Source organism: Mastomys coucha, unplaced genomic scaffold, assembly GCF_008632895.1.
Source record: "Mastomys coucha isolate ucsf_1 unplaced genomic scaffold, UCSF_Mcou_1 pScaffold22, whole genome shotgun sequence".
Taxonomy (NCBI): domain Eukaryota; kingdom Metazoa; phylum Chordata; class Mammalia; order Rodentia; family Muridae; genus Mastomys; species Mastomys coucha.
In genome coordinates, this window is record NW_022196905.1 from 237,348,146 (window position 1) to 237,369,495 (window position 21,350).

General features: G+C 35.0%; 1 protein-coding gene across 7 annotated transcripts in view; it reads right to left on the reverse strand.

The window, feature by feature from the left end:
- Positions 1-21,350, reverse strand: part of Cdh8 (cadherin 8) — a 377,695-nt gene that overhangs the window by 76,025 nt on the left and 280,320 nt on the right. For all 7 annotated transcript variants that reach the window (XM_031341029.1, XM_031341023.1, XM_031341026.1 and 4 more), the window contains one exon: positions 6,073-6,194. In XM_031341029.1, coding sequence (XP_031196889.1) covers positions 6,073-6,194 — 122 coding nt within the window. The remainder of the gene's footprint in view (positions 1-6,072; positions 6,195-21,350) is intronic.

Below are 21,350 nucleotides of genomic sequence, written 5' to 3' on the forward strand. Positions count from 1 at the left end.
GAGAGAGAGAAAGCTCTCAGAGACTGAAAACAAATGAACAATGTTCCAGACTCATTTGCTAAGTTTCTACAAGAATAATTATCTTTACTTTTCATATTTAGCTTTCTTTCATTTTATCTAAGTTTTCATAGAGTTCATTTAAGTAAAATGTGGTTTTGATATACATTTTCTTCTTTGGTAGTGTTGCTCACTTTTATTCAGAATCTTATTGTTCTCATAGCTATGTTTTCAAAAGTTACTTTGGATGCTCAGAAAACTTAAAATTTCTTCTTCCTTTGGAAGTATAATATAGAAACTGCAAAGGTTTGACACCTTCAGGATCAGAATTTGGAACATTTTTTTTTCATCATAAAACATTTTTTTTAAATGTGTGGTGGTGTATGCCTTCAATCCAACACAGAGGCAGGTGGAATTCTGTGAGTTCCAGACAAGCCTCCTCCCCAATGTCAAAGTCCAGGTCAGCCAATTAAGTCTTGTGAGATCCTGTCTAAAATGGAATGAAAGAAAACAAAACAAAACACCAGAGTCATCTTCAGCCTTGACTTCCATAGCTATATAAAAGCTGCAAGGGCCAAATTCCTCAACTTACTGTGTGTGATATGGTCAATGATTCTATGTGACATGTCCTGCACAGGGCAAACAGCTTCAGGTGCTAGTGTGTTTTGAGGTTACAGTCTCTTCAAGGTTCTTTCTATTATCACATAGTATGTGTTTTCTCCTCACAAACACTGGTACAAATTCTGTTCAGACATGAAACTCTTTCTAACTCTTTCTTTGTTTCCTATTCTCAGGCTGAGATATCCTCAGTTTCAAGCAGAGTTCTTGCTGCAAATTCTGTTCTAGGTTAAGTTGCTGGCTAGAAGTTCCTCTTCATGTATATTTCTTTGTCATTTTCTTTAATAACAAAAAAAGTAGAAAAAGAAAACAACACAAAACAAATTATCAGACAATATATTTTTTTTTGTTCACCTCTGTTGTCTGTTTCCATTTTTGTTTCATTCTCATTGAAATATCTTAAATGATGTGATTCATCCACTTTATTCTGTTTACCTTGTGTTCTTCATTGGACTTCAAGAGAATGTTTCTACACTTTCATGTTGTTTTCCCCATTGACATTATATTAATTAGTACACAATAGATATACAATAACTATTGTTTGATACATAAATGAACAATTTTTCATCCAAAGAAGTTAACATGCATACTGTATAAGAATAAAGCAATATTTCTATAGTAATATCTGATAAACTAATTTTGAAATATTTCTCATTGCTGAATGAGATCAATTAGAAACATAAGTCTTAAATTCTGTTACTATTCTTTATATGGCAACTATGCTACATATCATTCAGATGTGTGAGTGATAATGTTTTGCTGAGATACGATATTTCTATAATAAATAAATGGTAAATGGTTACAATTTTGCCAGAGAAACATATTTGTGAAGGTAAGCTAAAATCATTTTATTTTGGTATATTCTTATTATAAGCCAGACATAGTGGCTTCTGCCTAAACAGCAAGTCTCTGTTCGTATAAGTAGGTGTTAACAAAACTCAAATCATAATCCATTATATTCATTTATAGGAACAAGATAAGCAGTTTGATAAAGGAATCAAAAGCTTTAGCAAACTGTCCTCTAAGTATTTTAAATACTGAAAGGGAAAGCTTGACTCATGCCAAAAATGAATACCTGTTTAGTCCCCAGGCTGAAAAAAGTATTGGAAATAAGTCTCTATTAACTGTATACAGTATGTAAGATATTGGTACCTAATATAAAATTCTACCAAAAACCTAAGTAAGTCAATATGATGCAGAACAGAGCTCTGGAGTGCTCTCTAGTCAATTGTGGATGATTGTCTACATTACTTTCCCATGTTTGGTTCTGCAGGTAGGAATGTTAAGTACACTGAAGGAACACACTGCTCTCTGCACACTTGTTACCTGTTCCTCCACCTGCTGACTGGATCCCCATGGTCTTCAGATAGACTCTAGTTTATCCCAAACTGACTCCTCAGACAGAATGTTTTCTGTCCCTGTGAAACTTATCCTAGAATCGAACGACTTTTCGTGGTGTATCATTATCTCCTTAGGTCCAATTAGTTTGTGTGCTGGATGTTCGAAAGAATTTCTTGACAATCTGTAAATTCTAACTTAAATGCATATGTCCTGGAGGAAAATTATATTATGATAGAATTCTGATTCTTTTATATTTTATTCCATAAAATTTCTCATGCTTAGCCAAACTCAGTGATGATGATGTTCATTGAACACTTACAGACCAAAACAAAACAGAACAAACAAACAAAAATCCTCTCAATCAGAAATATGAAGTATATAATATATTTTAAGTGTGATGCACATTCTGAGTTTTACCTGGGGCATTAGCATTAGTCAGGCTTAAGCTAAGAGATCTTTTCTATGACATTAAGAACCAGTCGCTTGGTAGATGACCACATTACATTTTGATTGACCTAAATTCTATAGAGTTATCCCTCTTGATATAATACAACTTACCTATATCTATATACATGGTGTTTGAACAGAATAAATAGCCAACCAAAATACTGCATTAACATTTAGTTATTTAGTGGGATCACTTAAAATATTCTAAAAATAAAGTAATTTTGGTTGGTTTTTTTATGAAGGACCATGACTTCTACCTTTCTCTGACAGTGATTACTGCTCTCTTGAGAGAACCATTTTTTTATGAATTCCACCTTTTGCCTCATAATTTTAAGAAGGTCATAGAAACAGGTGTGATTCACAATTCTCCTTCAAAAACATAGTTATATTTCTTTAAATATCAATGATGCATTATGGAGTAGAGCTGATTGCCTAGACAAGTGAAAAGAGCCTCCCTTTTAGGTGGTTCTGGTTATGTTTGATACATTAAATTGAAAGGGATTATATATATATATATATATATATATATATATATATATACATATATATACTTATATGTATGTATATATATATGTATGTATATGTACATATATGTATGTATATGTGTATATATATATATATACACATATATATATATGATAGATTCTCTACCTCTATATTGACATTAGATTCCATTCCCTTTTTGTGAGGGATTTTAGAATTGTTTTGTATATGCCATTTCAGTCCAGATCTTTTATACTCTCTTTAAGAGAGATTCCTAGACCATTGATATAGTTTTCAGGAGCCAAGTCTCTGGTGAAGCTGTTTCTTGAAGAAGTTTATCCAGAAATTTGTATCTTTCAGGCACACAAGCCATTTAAGTGTGACTTTTATCTTTCCAAGGTCATTTTCCAACATTATTTATTGTTGAACAAAATACTAAGATAACTATCAGTGTAGAGAGTGCTACATCTTTTTTAATACTTACTTTCCATGATATAACGAACACTAATATGACCATTGTATTTCCGAAGTGAGTTATCTATTTGTGTGGTATTATAAGAGATGACAAAACATGTATTCCACCTGGAGATAGTGGAGAATGCTTTTAATTGAATTGAAATGACTGAGGCAGAATGAATTAAGAGTTTGAGGGCAGTAACAGTGACCTTGTGACTTCAAAGGCATTCTGGGCTACATACTAAGACACTGTCTAAAATTTTAAGACAGGAAAAGAAAAGAAGTACGTATATTTCAAATTCTGTACATGCATAATATATAATATGGTAACATAAAGTTTGGGGGTAATGTAGAAATAACTAGATACTCAATCATTAACAATTGGGCTGGAGTTATATGGAACATCCTACATGAGTTTTGGATAACACAAATGGTTCAGAGAATCCAAGAAATTGTTAAAACTGTAAGAAATGCCACATCCAGTTAGCTCTATGGCCAAAAACTATGCAAAATAAGTGTTGATCCTTTCACGGAAATAAAACTCTAGTAATCATGCTGAAAGCACATTCAATAGGGTACACTTCAGTCACACACACACACACACACACACACACACACACACACACCACAGCAAAGACATTTGTTCACAAAATAAACCATTCATTGTAATTTGTAGAAATAAAAAAACAAAGAATCAACTTTTTTTATTTGGATGTTGCATAGAATAAGAGAGGAAACAATGCATTGGTTTTTGTTCGTTTGCTTGTTGTTTTCTTTCTTTCTTTCTTTTTTTTCCTGAGGATAAGTAGAACTGCTGAAAAAATCGTTAAAACTTTATAAACAGTCAAATTCCACAGGGTAACACTCCAGATTCCTAGAGATTCAAGCAAGAGTTCTGTCGATATCACTATTGAGGCCAACATGTGAAGTGTCAATGCCATTGACTCTGAACTTGTGTGATGAGTTCTGCATGAGCAATGAAGTTCTAGTTAAATGCTAATGTATTTTACAGATTCTGTATGATACATAAACACCTAGCTTATATCAGTAGTCAGCTCTGTTATCCCATCAATTTTCTGCTCCATGTAGCAACCATTCCCTTGAACCTGACCTGACATATTTTGATCAAACTCTCTCTGACAATTAATTCATAACCCTGGCTAAATAATATCACTGACATTTGCACATGCAGACATGTGCATGCACTATACACACCAGTGTGTGAGAATATATACACAAACACACACACTCAAACACACACACACACACACAGCCAATAAGGATCACAAATCAAGATGCTTAGAAGTTATAATTCATACTTGACAATCCTGTCATGAAATTAGAAACAAGGCTAATTTTGGATTTGAAATATGAAAATAAAAATGGCTAAGGCTGAATGTTTTGATAAGAACACGGTGCCTAGTTAACTAAAGGCCATGCATTTTATTATGAGAATTTTAGCGTTGCTGTGTGTGAAGTGTGTATTTTATGTTTTTGTTTGTTTGCTTGCTTGTTTTTGTTTTGCTTTACATTTTGGTAGACTAGGGGGATAGGAGTTAAACATTTCAATACATAAGAATGGTCTAGAAGATTTTACCCACTATTTTATAGACAGATTACCTCTTCATCCTTTGAAATATCAAATAAGAGAATAGAACTAGGTAGCTACCGTCCTCCTATTCTTTTCTTTAGGATAAAAAAATGACTCTTGTCAGGTAAGCTTCTTGGCAAATAGTAAGTTTAATTCCTAACACCCACATGAGGCACAAGAATAGTTGGATTAACAACTCCAGTGTCATGCTGTCAGCTGCTGTTTATTTAAATTAAAATGTCACCATCCAGAAATAAATTAGGAAGTTGAAAATGATAAAATTTTTAAACATACAGCACTTCGGAACCTCATTAAAATAAATGTATTACATTTGTGGTTTTGAAATACTTTACACAGGCTAGTTGCATTTTGACATTCAGAGTATAGTGGTTTCTGTGGATTTTGTTTTGAATTTTACCTTCCCCCCACACCCTCAGCCTTGACTCTCCTTCCCTCCCCCCACACCCTCAGCCTTGACTCTCCCTCCCTCCCTTCTTTCTTGCTTCTATCTTTAGATCTTTAATGTATTTCTGTCTGTTCTATTTTATACATTTTTCGGCCCTTTATTTTTGTCTTCATTATCTCAATTTATTCAATATGAGTCTTATCCTTACATATTTACATGCCTTAGGGGCATGTAAAAAAAGTAATGTCTATATTATATTTACTAAACTTGCATATATGTGTACAGACACTAGTATCACTACATAGAGCTTTCTATAAACTACTGGTTTTCTGTATTCTACATTTATGCATAAATCTTCTTTTCAGTATAAAACAAAAATGCATGCTTCCCATGAGCTATTTACTAGATTCTTGCCAATTGATGGTTATTTCCAGCTTCTGGACTCTAATACTATACCCAGTAAACCATTTGTGATGTATTTTAAGACAATGATTTGGCTTTGGGGTCATAGGAGAGCAGATCATTGCACTTTTATGTGCCAATTTGTTCATAAAAAAGAAGAGAATTAACATCTGAGAAAGACAAATATTCCCTTCTGTTACCATTTGGATGAGTTTCATGCCTGTGACTTTGTAAATCCAACCAATGCAAATGCACGCAATAATGCAGGTTAATTAAATATGAGACAATTGTATACAAACATATTCAGCATTAACAACATGGAGATATTTACTTGGCCGGGTTTTCCATTTTCACATAAAAATGCCTCATATTCGGATGCGAATTCAGGGGCGTTGTCATTGACATCCAGCACTTTAATAGCAACAGGCACTCGAGATATCTGACTGTGGTTCCCTATGGGAAGGAAAAAATAACATCAGAATTCAGGGTATTTCATTTGAACTTGTAGCTCAACTCTCCCTCTCTATGTCTCCTGTCACTTCACTTCAATAGGACGTTTCCACATGACAGTTATGGAGTTTAAACTCAACATCGTGAGGAAGAAGAGCGAATGTGTTACTACTTGTTATATATATAACTTGTTATATATATATATATATATATATATATATATATATATATATATATAATAAACAGTAACATAAATTAGTATTGTAACACTACTGTTCTGGTGATGACCCCACAAAAGACCAAATGTAAATGAGCTGAAAGAGATTTTGCTTATGAAGTCAGATGTATTTTATTTAAAACCCATCATTTAAAGAAAAACAATGTATACAACAATGATTTATCTGTTTATTGAAGGGGAAAAAAGTGCCCAGTACAAGTTATTACTCATTTCTCAAAGTATGTATCTATTAAGATTAAGCCTACCAAGCAGGTGAAAGGGCAGAATTAATTCAAGCATAAAAAGATAAAATTTGATATAAATAATCATTAATATATATATTATATATTATATTATTTATATATATATATATATATATAAATAATCATAAATGTATATATATATTTGGTTTTTCGAGACAGGGTTTCTCTTTATAGCTCTGGCTGTCCTGGAACTCACTCTGTAAACCAGGCTGGCCTCGAACTCAGAAATCCATCTGCCTCTGCCTCCCAAGTGCTGGGATTAAAGGTGTGCGCCACCACCGCCCGGCAATTTTGTATTTTGTAAAAATCAGTTTTGGTATATTTTTCAATAAGACCAGCAGACTGAGTTATTCTGCTATTGTCATTTTCAAAACTAATTTCATGTATACAAGATTATAGTCTTATAATCTTTCTAGGTCAATTCCCATAGTAGAGAATCTAATATGTAATCTATAGTCCTTAGATCTTTAAACTAAATATAAATTATATGTATACATGTGTTGAAACACACACAAACACGTTTGTTGTTTCTTAAGTGTATTGCTGGGCTGGGCAATGCTTATTTTTTAATGAGTATTTAATGCAATGTACTTCAATTCTGACTATAGCATGTTGTAATCTTTGATCTCTTGTAAGATAAACAGGGTGGATTGGAGAGGGACAAATTTTTTGTGTGTGTGTTACTGCAGCAGGGAATATTTATAAGCTAACAAAGTGAGAAATCATCTTTTGGGTTTTCAATATGAACAAAAAAGCCTACAACTGATATGATGAATTTCTGTTTTTGACAATTGATTAAGGACAAATCTTTAAAACCTTCAAATACTCATCATTTAAAAAATAGGAGTGACTTCTAAGTTCCGCAAGAAATGATTTCATTCATGTTACAAATTTACAATTGCTTCCTAGCTAGTTCTTAAACTTGAAATGCAGTTTAATTGGAGTAGCATGCTCTTACATACAGATTTGTTTTGAGGATGGAGAGCTGACACTGACCTCTGGAATTGCCCTCATATAAGTTATGGAACTCAACTTCCTGAAAAGACAGATAATGCCACTAAATACCTTCCAAGTTTTGCCGTTTTTATTTTGCTGTTTAAAGTCTAATGAATTAATTTCTTGTCTCACAGAGGACTCATGCAGCTCTCTAGTTTTGATGTAATTGTAAATTTTAAAAACAGTATAACAAATGTCTCTAAGAGAAGAAACTGACATTTTGTATTTTGTCTAGTCATCAAAACTCTGCAAAGGTTAAACTTTAAATGCAAAATGATTATGTCCTTAAAGGCTTATATTGCTTTTCTACTCTGATCATGAATCTAGAGTAGCTTGTGCAATATTAAAAGAATAATGTTTGCAGCAATGTTTAGACCCCCATCTTTGCCTCCTTTGCCCCTATTTTGACTTATTTTCTTCCCAGGGAAATTAAAACTTCAGCATTTAATCTATTATTCATGAAACTATTATAAATCATATAAAAGAAGAAATAAAGCTTGTGACATGAGTATGTGGTTTGTGTTTGGGTACATTCTAGCCTTTGTGGCTTCCAGTATCATCAGGATCGTGTATACTGGTACTTTAGAGAATACATTTACACTGTTATAGTATGAATGTTTATTCTGTCTTGATATTTCATATGAACCATTTTTATTGCCAAATACGGAGGGCATACAGTATTTTTAGAGACCTAATTACTACCAAGCCCTCAAATGTTTCCATGTTTGTTGTATTTATCTTGTTTGACCAAAGTTTGGAGTTTGAATCCAGATATCATTCTGAATCTATCTAATGAATTCCATAACTGCTATTATTCATACAATGGCACATGTAATCTACAATACTCCATAGGAAGCTACACACTTTAAGTTCATTATTTTATGGTTCTATTTTATCATGGAAAAACCCATTTAATAAATTAATTTTCTTTTTTAATTCCATATGTGCTAACAGCAAAGTACGGTTAGTTGTTCACTTATTTTTATAATGTTAATTCATTTTATATCCTAGCCCAATTCTTTTATATATAAATTATTACAGGAAATGTCTACTAGACATTTTTTGTTTTTGATCTAATAATGGCATTCATTACTAAGTGGTCACCAGTGACTAAACTTTGCCAAATAGTGACTACCAAGTCTGTCACTATAGAAAGTATACTAAAAATCTATCTTTGTCCTTACACAGAGTCTTGACCCTTTGCAGGGAACAATGAGGCAAGCCAGGAGGTCAGATTCACTGGCATGGCTCTCAGGAGGTCAGATTCACTGGCATGGCTCTCAGGAGGTCAGATTCACTGGCGTGGCTCTCAGTATGGTATTTGCTTTCTCCCCTTTGTTGTATGAACACGTCTTACATGAAAACACACATATAAACACTTTCTTCTTAGTACTGAAAAATGATAATTTTCATAAGGTTAAGAATTTCAATTTCTCTCGTGTTTGTGGGTGTGAGTATTCAGAACAAATACCTGACTCATCTTGTGATCTACTGCTGATTTACATTAGAATTTTCCTTTACACTTAGTATTTTAGAGTACTTATTCTGTACAAGAAAAAAGAAAAGGGAAAAGGTAGACCATTTCCACTGTACTGAAAGTGACATTAATGCAGTGGACACAGGTGGTAGCCTCATCTATCTTGTAAAACAGAATGAGAATTTCAGTTAAACTATTACAGTTTTAATTCCTGAATGCTTTCATCTGTTTTCCCTGTTGATTTCTTGGTCCTTCTAAGAAAAGGATCAAGCTACATTGCTTTTTAAAAGAGATTAAGGTGGATTTTTTTTTTTTACATTAATACTGTCATTGGCCTTGCAGCATGGAGATATTCTATTGTTGCAGGAATGCTGAGTTGAGCATAAGGGTCCAATTTATCACAGATTTTCTGCTTCTCTTTCTATCTCTCTCTCTTTCTGTCTTTCTTTTTTTTTGGGGGGGGGGAGTATTTCGAGACAGGGTTTCTCTGTGTAGCCCTGCCTGTCCTGGAACTCACTCTGTAGACCAGGCTGGCCTTGAACTCAGAAATCCACCTGCCTCTACCTCCCAAGTGCTGAGATTACAGGTGTGCGCCAATACCACCCGACTCTTCCTTTCTTTCTTTGTTTCTTTCTTTCTTTCTTTTCTTTTTTATTGTTATTTGTTTCTCCTCATAACATACTTTTGCAGAGTCCATGTAGTCTGTGACAAATCTGACCCATGCCTTTCTTGCACTTTCAGAGGAGTATTCTGTTTTTCTTATGTCATACTTTCACTCAAGGCCCAGTAGAAATATTACCATTGGTTGAAAAGGTCTTAAAATTTCTACTAGTCATCACCATCATTGTGTCCATTCTCATATTCCTTCTGCCTACTGAACTCACAAGAAGTTTTAAACTATGTCAAGGCATCAAATTGTTGTCTGATAGTTCTAGCATGTGTACACTTGTGGTTAGATTCAAGGCACAGTGAAGAAACTCCTCCTATAGCTAAAGGAATAACATGTGAAAGAAACATTATTTCTGATGGGATAGTGATAGGTTTCCAGGTTGAAATCTAAACATATGGTTTTAATTTTTGCCATTCAATCCAATACATAGTCTCTATACTAAAGCTAGGATATTTGTAATGAATTAGAACAACATTAGTACTCTATAAATATATTTATACTCCACTTCTATCATAGTGAGGGAAAATTAATTTAATTGTATCTTCTTTGAATTCATTCTTTCAAATTACCATACAATATACCTTTAGGACATTTAAAATAAAGTGTAATTCTTTTATAAAAATTTTGTTAACATATTTTTTGTTATTTATTTACTTATTCTTCATTGTTCAGTTTATTTATTCAATATAGTATTATATGTGTATTTTTATATGCCAAGGCAAATATTTGACATTTTACAGGTTCATATTATGTTGGTCTATTTATAAATTCCTTAGTCCTATAAATTGTTTATTTAGGGAAGGGCTTTTTTTTTTGTTGTTGTTTTTTTCCTGACAGAGTTTCTCTGTATAACCCTGGCTGTCCTGGAACTCACTCTGTAGACCAGGCTGGCCTTGAACTTAGAAATCTGCCTGCCTCCACCTCCCAAGTGCTGGGATTAAAGGCATGTGCCACCACTGCCCAGGAGGACTTTTTAATTTCTGTAAATAATCATCTAGTATTAGTTGTAGTTTAAAGAGGTAGGTAGTCACTCCAATTTGGAGTCTGAAGCATATGAAAAGAAAGTCTAGAGTTCATTCTCTAACCCAAGATTAGTAGTAGAAGTGCTGTTGCTTAAACTATTATATATGGAGTTATATTTCTATATTATATTTTATGATTTAAAAAATCATCATAAATCATATTGAAAAATGATAAAGTCAGTAAAACAAACAAACATGAAGTGATTGGTCCATCTTCCCTAAACATTCCCCAAATGTTACATTTGTCCATACTAGATGCATGCTTATGATTTAAAATACAACTTAAGATTTTCAGCACCAGTTTTTTACTTAAGTACTAAAGAGTCATTTTTATCACGACTAGTGAAATGATAAGAGATAAAATTTTAAAGAAATTATAGAGTAATAAAATTAATTAGATATGCTTCTGAGGAAATTATTCATGCCCTCTGTGACTGGCCCCAAAATGTTTGCCTTTCATCTGATACATAAACATTAAATATAAAGATTTTATAATTAGAAACTTGATTAACATTCATCAAATATTCATTTTATATACACAAGAGATGGGACAAAGAGGTCTCGAAGGAATAGCCCATCTCCAAATGACCACGAAAGTCAGGCTAATTTTTAAAATTAGAAGCATAGAAGCAAAGGCTGAAAGAGTACCTTATCTAAACAACATCCCAGGTCTACTTGAAAAATCATAGTGACTTTCTGTCACTTCTCTGTTCCATAGCCTCCTCATAAATTTATCATCAGTTTTTCATTTCTATAAGCAAGATAATGGAATATTGCCAATTGTGAGTTACTTAGAATTTACTTCTAACTGTTTCGATGAGCTTATATGTTAGCAGCATTGACTGAAATAAACGTGTTTGCCTTTGTAGACTATAAGAAGAAAAACATGATTTGACCAGTTTAGAGATGCTAGTGGGGCCTAAAAAAAATTCTTGATCCTTCTACAAAGAAGGTAGAAACCATTTGGTAGAAACCATGACACATAAATTATACTCAAAGAGAGAATGCAAAACAACAATTCATAAAAGAGAAATGGATGCCAGTAGCAATGGAAATTCATGTAATTTGAACATATGATAGAAAAGAAACCAACTTAGAAAATTTAAAATAAAATTCAGGAAACAGAAATATCTTCAAAAGTGATTTCAGAGGTACACTTACTCTAGTGACTAAAGGCAAACATTTAGATATAGGTTTGGGGGGCCCTCTCGAATATACCTGAGACCTGGGAGGTGAGATATTCTCAGGACTTAAAGGGAGGAATCTTAGATGAAATGCCCTACCGTGGGGAGAGGGAACTTGTAAAGTTCATCTCCAGTAGAAAGATGGTGTATCATGGAGAGGGATAGGATTGATGTCCTACAGTCAAAAACTGACCCATAATTTTTCTTGTCTAAAAGAACTTCAGGGACAAAAATGGAGAAGAGACTAAGGGAAAGGAGTTCCAGAGACAGGACCAATTTGAGACCAACCTGAAGAAAAGGCTCTGAGGCTCCAAGAACACTGATACTATGGTGTGCTTACAGATAGGAGCCTAGAATGGCTGTCCTCTGAGAGACACAAAAAGTAGATGACTGAGACAGATGCAGATACTTACTCCTAACCAATGGCCTGAAGTCAGGGACCCCTGTGGTTGAATTAGGAAAAGATTGTCAAAACCTGAGGAGGAGGGCAACCCCACAGGAAGACCAGAGGTCTCAACTAACTTGTACCCTGAGATCTTTCAGACATTGAGTCACCAAGCAGGCAGCATACACTAGCTGGTCTGAAACCCCCAACACATATGCAGCAGAAGACTGCCTGGTCTTGCCTCAGTAAGAGAAGGTGTGCCTAACCCAGGAGGGACTTGAGGCCCCAGGGAGTAAGGAGGCCTGTTGGAGGTGGGAGTGACACAATCTCTTGGAGACAGGGTCGGGGGGAAGAGGTATGGGATTAGGAACTGTGGTAGCCATGACTTCAGCCTAACATCTTTTTACATGCCAAATATAAGGAGATGATTTCTTTTCTTATTTATTGCATGTATCTTAAGTGAGACTGGAGTTATTAGAATCATATACAAGCAGGTGTCAGGTCAACTGCACTGATTTCTATGTATCTATTATGGGTTCCTTCTTTCTCTTTACAGGTGTTGACATCTTGAAACACAGACAGGTAAATTTATGGCAGGAAAGTCCTTGTCCCATGAGGAAGAGATATAGAGCCATTGCACTTCTTTGCAATGCTTTAAGTATGTGTATATGTGTTTGTATGTATGTAAGTTTTCAATGACTGTGTACATGTGTAGGGCAGAGAACACATTGGGCATCTTCATTTATATTTTCAAATCAAGTAGAGTTAAGGCAGGGTTTTTCCTGAACCTACAGTTTAATGTATTCTTTTGTAGTAGGCTAGAAAAATGCTAGGTCCAAAAGTCTTCCTATCTCTGTCCCATCAGAGCTAATGTTTCAGGTTTACACCACTATGAAGATGATGGTTGATTACATAGGTGCTTATTATGTACTTCATAGTTTAAGATTGTGTCGCAAATGCTCTTAACCACTGAGCCATCTTTACAAACTCTACTTATTAATTAAATGTAAATCTTTAAAACGTAGCCTCTGTCTTAATTAGTGTTTTACTGCTGTGAGCAGACACCATGACCATGGCAAGTCTTATAAAGACATTTAATTGGGACTGGCTTACAGGTTCAGATGGTCAGTCCATTATCATCAAGGCAAGAGCATGGCAACATTCAAACAGGCATGGTACAGGCAGAGCAGAGAGTTCAACATCTTCATCTGAAGGCTGCTAGTGGAAGACTGACTTCTAGGCAGCTAGGATGAGGGTCTCAAGCCCACGCCCACAGTGGCACACCTACTCTAACAAGACCATACTTCTAATAGTGCCACTCCCTGGGCCAAGCATATACAACCCATCATACTCTCTAAGTTAAAATGTTATGGAAGGAATTTTATATATGGAAAATTGTTACTAATAATCATAAAATATGTTGCTCATTTATTTTCTTCCCTATGCATTACATAATCTTACCTACTTTTAATTACCTAAATAGATTTATAAATCTTTTCATTATTGTATATTCTGTGATTACAAATGTCTTTGGGACATGAATATGTGTGTATGCATGCTGGTTGTTTATTTATTTGATATGGATTGATTATTTCTCAGTGCAATTGCTGAATATTAATCAAAAGTATTGAGTCCTTCTCTAACATCCTTAAGTATATGCCTGTATTTAACTTACACACTCCTTAATTCTCTGTAGTACAAAAAGGAAGAATATAGAATTGTGTATGGTTTGTTACAATCTATTTTTATTTCCTAACTTTTGAAACTCTTGAGTAAACATCTCTGAATCTACTTTGCAAAATAAATTTCATTAATTTTTAAACACAAAATTTTATGTTTTCTTCATTTTTAATTTCAGTGAAAATAAATAATTGAAGATAGTTTTCAGTGCAATTTTATCTCGGTTTCTTAGACATTGGAAGGATAATGATGGGGAGGTAAAGGTTTCAGGAGATTGATGGACACAGTTTTCTCACATTTGCTTTCAATACTTATTCAGTTCCAGTTTTAAAAATGCTTCTAAACCCTGCCAGCACAACCAAATGCATTCACTTTATAAGGAAAAATCTGAATACTAGAAATGACTTAATAGCATTGTGTGATCTGTGACATGTCATTTCTTTGATTTTTATACAAATAATTTGAATATTGATAAAAGTTAAAAAGAAGTAGAGGCAGAAGATGGATATATGAAAGACAAGTACATAGAGGCTATAGATATATTTTATAGCAAGATATAAACATAATTGAAGTTGGTTTATACAAATTATCGTAACCTATCAAATCCTAAGCATCCAGTATGCCAAAGAGAGTATTATGTAGACTATCAGCTTGCTCAAACCAACTAGAGTAGGAATCAGCAAATCTCAAATATGTATCCAGAAGAGTATGACAAACAAGATAATTTTATTTGTTTTCATAAACATTTTCTTCTCTACTTTTGCCCTAAATCTATATATGCTTTTAATATCTTTTTAGATGCTCAGTCTTCATTGTACCCTGGATTGTCATCTCTGGTTATAACAACTATAGAAGTTTAACTGAGGGAAATAAACCTACCCTCAATGTGGCTGTACCATTCTGTGGGCTAAGAGTCCAGACTGAATAATATGAATAAAAGAACAAAGCAAGCTCAACATAGAAATCACAACCTCTCTTTTTTCTATTCAGATATAAGAAAGAAAGCTCTAAGTTCCTGTCATACCATCTCCACCTTGGACTTTCATCTGAAATGGGGAACTAAAATAAAAAATGTGCTTTGTTAACTAGCCTCATGTAAATATTGGACCAGAAATTGAACATACATTCACCAAATTATTTTGTGTTTATCACTTCCATAAAAAGTGACTAAGATTTTAGTACAGCTTAAAACATATAGATAAAATTCAACAGAATTTAAATCGTGTTAGAGTATTTAAAACTCATATTTTCAGTTTTCATAAAAACAATCAACATTTTAATTACACATGTACTAAATTGAGATTAATTTCCCTTTTACTAATTTAATTATTTTAATATCTAAATTATCTTTGTTTCATATAAGTAGGTTTATCTTTTCTGTTTCAATGTCATGCATTTGATTTTTTTATGATGTAACTGAATTTTTAAATTTTGTTTTATTTTTGTCTGGCTATTATAAGTAGCATCCTTGTTTTTGAATATTGGTAGCAAATAAAATTATTTTTATAACAAGTATCAATCTTGCAAATCTTGAAAATGTCACTATTATTATAGTAGAGTTAGTTTCTTTCCAATGCACTCACTTATGTTTTATGTGGGCACTGGCAATATTCCCCTCTTCCAATTGATGGACTTATTAAACTTCCTTTACATGAGTCTCAGAAAGATTTCAATATTTCACTAATATGTTTTACATCCTGTCGAGATTTATATATAGTTTTAGGATAAGGGCTAACTGGTATGATGTATAGGATAGAAATGTTTCTTCTTTATATTTTCATATATAAATAAAAATATGTGTGTGTGTGTGTGCACTTTAAACTTTTCTCATTCAAAACTGCAAAAGCTATGTTTTGTAAAGATGACTTTACACCACAAACACTTGGAAAGTTATTTCTATTAATGACGATAATGGAATTATTCTAAATGAATTTAGACTAGACCATGAGTGTTTGCATGTTGTGGTTGCAGAACAGTTGAATTTTGCTATCTACAAACATCATTAACATGTTATTTAACATATAATATTAGAAACACATACCATTTAAATTTCTCTCAAAAGGTTTGGTTTACATTATTCACAAATATCATTATTCACAAAAGACAACAGATGTTGGCTTTGTGAAATTTCAGTATTGTGCATTTGTTTCTCATTGCATTATTTTCTATTAAATTTATTTCCACATTCCTACAGTACTTTTTTTAGTTTATTTTCAGCCTCTGTGAAATAAACACTTAGATAATTGACTTCTACAATTTATTCTTCCATGATATGGACATATAAATGTCCTTTCCCATCAGATGATATATTTTTGCATCTCACATGGTTTGTCATATCATCATTTGTGTATCCTTGATTTTTAAACATCTTAATTTACTTTTGTATTTTATTCTGTTTTCCAAAGTCAAAGGATTATAGCTTAATTTACAAAACTTAATAATAGTATTTTGCAATTTAATTTGTCTATGTGAAGAAGGTGTCTCTGTATGTGTTGTAACATAATACATAGGCCATTTTAGAAGTATTTTGAGAAAATGTTTTAGATACATGTGTGAAGAATTGTTCCAAAAGGACATGCATGTTATGTACTCACTGATAAGTGGATATTAGCTAAAACATTCAGAATACCCATGATACAACTCACAGAATATAAGAAGCTTAATCAGAAGGAAGGCCCAAGTATGGATAACTGAATCCCACTTAGAAGGGGAACAAAATGATCACAGGAAATAGAGGGAGGGAGGAAACTTGATTGGAGAAGGAGAAAAGGAGGAGCAGAATCAGGTATGAGTAGAGACAGAAAGGTTTCCCAGGGAGCCAGGAGAATTAATCAAAATATGCATCCATGGGGGTTTACAGGACAGTGGGAACCTCTAAAAAAATCCCAGAGACCTGGAATGTGAAAGGCTACCAGGACTCAATGGGGATGAAATTAGCCAAAAGGCCCACAATGTGTAGAAGGAACTGGAAGAGACTACCTCCAGTAGATGGACATGGCTCCCACTTGAGGCAGGGGCCCCCCACCCATGTTCAAAATTTTAACCCAGATTTGTTCCTGTCTAAAGAAAATGTCGAGAGACAAAAATAGAGCAGAGCGCTGACCAGCCCAACTTGGGATCTATTCAGTGCATGCACACCAAATCCTACACACTATTGCTGAAACCATATTGTATGCACAGACAGGATTCTGGCATGGCTGTCCTCTGACAGTTTCTATTGACAACTAATTGAGAGAAATGTTGATACTTATAGCCGTCCATTAGATTGAGGTTGGGGACCAATATGAAAGAGTTAGAGGAGGACTGAAGGAGCTGAAGGGAATTTCAACTCCATAGGAACATCAACACTGTCAACTAACCTGGACCTCTCAGAGCTCCCGGAGAGTAAGCCAAAAATCAAGGAGCATATACAGGCTGGTTCATTGTCCGGGCACATGGGCACGTGTGTAGCAGAGGACTGCCTTGTATGGACTCAGTGGGAGAGGATGCACTTTACCCCATGGAAACTTGATGTCTCAGGGAAGAAGGATGCTAGTGGGGATGAGGTCGGAGTGGGTAGACAGGTCGGGGAACACCCTCTCAGAAGTAGGTGAACGGGAGATAGGATGAACTCCAGAAGATGGGACTGGAAAGGAGGCAACTTTTGGAATGTAAATAAATAATTTAATAAAGATAAAATAATTCACTCCACACACACAGAATTGTCTTTCCCATATTTTAGTGTCATATTTCACACATTTAACTGAGTAAGTATGGTAACTGTGATGTTTTAATGGTCTCTACCTTTGTATATTTGTCAATATCTTTCAGAAAAGTTTAGACTAGGTTTGTATAAAATTTGTTTTTTCTTATTGATCACTTTGTATCCAATAATTCTTAATTCTGTGCACGTGTATTGTTCTGTCTCAGGGATATTAGTCATTTGTCGTTATGAAACTTTTCCTTGAATAATAGTAATATTTCTTTCTCCCCAGCTGACTGTTGTACTAATTTTTATGTTTGTCCGAATTGGTATATGCTTTGTATTCCTTTTAATCTTTATGTGTATTTGTTATTTAACATCCATATCTGAATAGAACTGAAGCTTACATGTTGCCTTCTTTATAAAATCTGGCCTGACAATTTGTCTAGTAGACGAATTTATAGCAGCCTATTTATTGCAATGTGAAGGTTTTACATGACTTCAGTATAAGGATGTTTGACTTTCATATTGTGCTTCAATTTTCTAAGACGTTTCCCATCAGGTTTTTCATAATACCCCCACTGTTGTACAGATGTTTCTTCCACATTTAAACATTCCTTTCGGGAAGGAGTAGACAGTCCAGTAAAATCAGGGAAATGAGTCAGACTCCGGTAGCTCTGTGAGTTCTAAAAGTGATGGGGATCTTCCTCAAGGTTGCACAAGCAGCGACACTTGCTAAAGAGATTCTCTCAGTCCAGCTGCTGCCTGCCAGTCATTCAGGAAACTTTACCTATGGAGCATCTTAGTGTCAACATTCAGCCTGTGGTGGGCTTTTTAGTGGTGGAGTTGCCTTTAAGCCATCCATGTTCCTATCAGCATACTCTCATCCATTCTTCCACAAATGATTTCAATAAAGTCACTTGTTTAGTAAGCTGATTGTTTGTTTGTTCTATGTTGTTTTTGGTCAGTCTCAGGAAAAATGCTAAATATAATGTAGATAGATAGGCTGGTAGATTATAGATATATATATATCTTGTAGAGCACATTTTATAAGACTTCAAACATTTTATGTGCATTGCAAGAATGTTGGCAAAGCATTAATTGTTTATGACAATTTGTTACACTCTTCTTTTCCGTGTCATTGTTATTATGTATGTTAATTCTACATCTAATTTACATCTAATACATGACATTCTGAAGGGAATAAACAGTGCTAAATTTAGGGCTCATTTCAATGTGTTTGTCTTTCTCTGTTTTTTCATCCCTTAAATGCTAGCTGCTTATGAATGTCTTTGTCTTCTAACATTATAGTTGATAACAGCCAGAGAGCTTGTTGGACATAAGCCACTATCATAGATACAAGGAAAAAAAAAACATACCCTATCCTTTTAACTTTAGTGGATAATAAGTTCATAACTTTCTTAAGAAAATGAAACTGTAAATTGTCCTGTCCATGTGGAGCAACTGGCAAAAGACTGCTATAAAATAACTCTAATTCTCAGTGAATTTAAGGAACACTGTGAGAAGTGCCTTTCAGAGTCCAGGGGTCATCATTAAGACTGTGAATGCTCTGAAAGGCCAGACCTATCTCTTGAGACTACCCTTCCCTTATCCCTGCTAGAACTGTAGTGAATTCTGTATGCCCGAATCAGTAGAACAAGATAATGCAGCATATTGATTTAAATAAACACACATAATTCAAAATAAATGATTAGCAGAGATGGCCAAGATAACTGCAGTGCAAGCCACTACCTCAGCAACATGTGCATAACAACAAAATGGGTACTGTTGATTTATTACCAGATGGTTATATCAAATGGATGGAATATAACTAAATGTAAACATAGATATATATGCAGATATCTTTGTACAGCAGTTCTTCCTCCAAGCCATCTGTTTATGTATATTAAAAAGAAGCCAAAATAGAATACTGTATATCTTTGTCATGCAATTTAAAATGAAATATTGAGTAAAATAGGCAAGGCTATAAGTAATGGATAGTACTTTTTAATATACACACAGATTCAGTTAAAAAGTCTATAGATGATGATAATGTTTTGTTTAGAATGTTGGTGTTCATTTTCATAGCACTTTAGTTGTATCTAAAATATAGGTGTTAGCTGCACATACTTTACCTAGCTTATTGAAGAAAAGTTACTAAACTAATCTTGAACCAGCATGTCTGTACTGGCTGGATTTGTGTGTCAACTTGACATAAGCTAGAGCTATCACAGAGAAAAGAGACTCCCTTAAGGAAATGCCTCCATGAGATCCAGCTGTAAGGCATTTTCTCAATTAGTGATCAAGAGGGGAAGGCCCAACCCATTGTGAATGATGCCATCCATGGGCTGGTAGTCCTTGGTTCTATAAGAAAGCAAGAAAGCAAGCTGAGCAAGCCAGGGGAAGCAAGCCAGTATGTAACACCCCTCTGCATCAGCTCCTGCTTCCTGCCCTGCTTGAGTTCCAGTCCTGACTTCCTTTGGTGATGAACAGCAATGTAGAAATGTAAGCCTAATAAATCTTTTCTTCGCAACTTGCTTCTTGGTCATGATGTTTTATTTAGGAATAGAAACCCTGACTAAGACAAAATCTATCCTGCAAGTTTGTAATGGTGCCAACAAAAAGAAAGAGAGGTGCACATCACAGTTCATTTCCACACATTATGGAGATGATGAGAACATAGACCATCATCAGACTTCAGTATTATTTACAAAATGTGGAGAGGTGAGCTATGCACAGACAGCCTGGTCCCCAGTTGAGCACAGACCTAGAACCCAGGTGACCTGGAATGTGGTGACTTCTGCCTGCATCAGGCTACAGGTGTTTGGCCATGCCCCCTGGGCGCCTGACTCCTGTCACAGTTACAACCTCCCACAGCACCCCACCCACCCCCGCAGAGAGGTGTGTGGCCATCAGTTACATAGGCAATGCCCCAAGCTCTGGACTCCACCCAACCAGTTACCTGGCAACAGCCAGGTAGGCCAGGTCACTCTTACCCTCTCTTGCTCTTACTCTTTTACTTTGGCCTCTCACCCTCCTTTTCCTCCTCCCTTCCCGCCTCTTTCCACATGGCCACTGCAGCCCTCTACTTCTCTAGTCTTCTCCCTTTCTCTGCCTTTCTACAATAAATGCCTTAAAAACATGGACTGTCTCTTCTCATCAGGATCTGCCATGCTGGATCAATGGAGCAGGTCTTCTCTTCCCGCAAGAGGCCTCCCTTTGCTCCAGCCACAGCTGCCAGCCAACCCAATCAATGTGCCCAACCAAGCTAAAACTCTCCTCCTCCCTGCAGGACCCAGCCAGAATCCTATCCTCCTGCCTTTTCCCCCTAGGTTCCATGCTAGTGCCATCCACCAGCTCACAACCCGATCTCAGCTCTTCTGTGGCATTCAGCAGCATATGGTGTGCAGTGCCCAAGAGTGTGAACCTGCTGGTCTCGACTTCCCGAACGGGCCTGGACCTCCAAGCCAGCTCTGCTGGGATATCAGACTGTGCCTTCCCCACCCCCAGAGCAGGATCCCACAGCTTCTCATAGCCCAATGCAGTCTAATTTCTTGTTTCTGCCTCCATGAGTGGCCCTAGC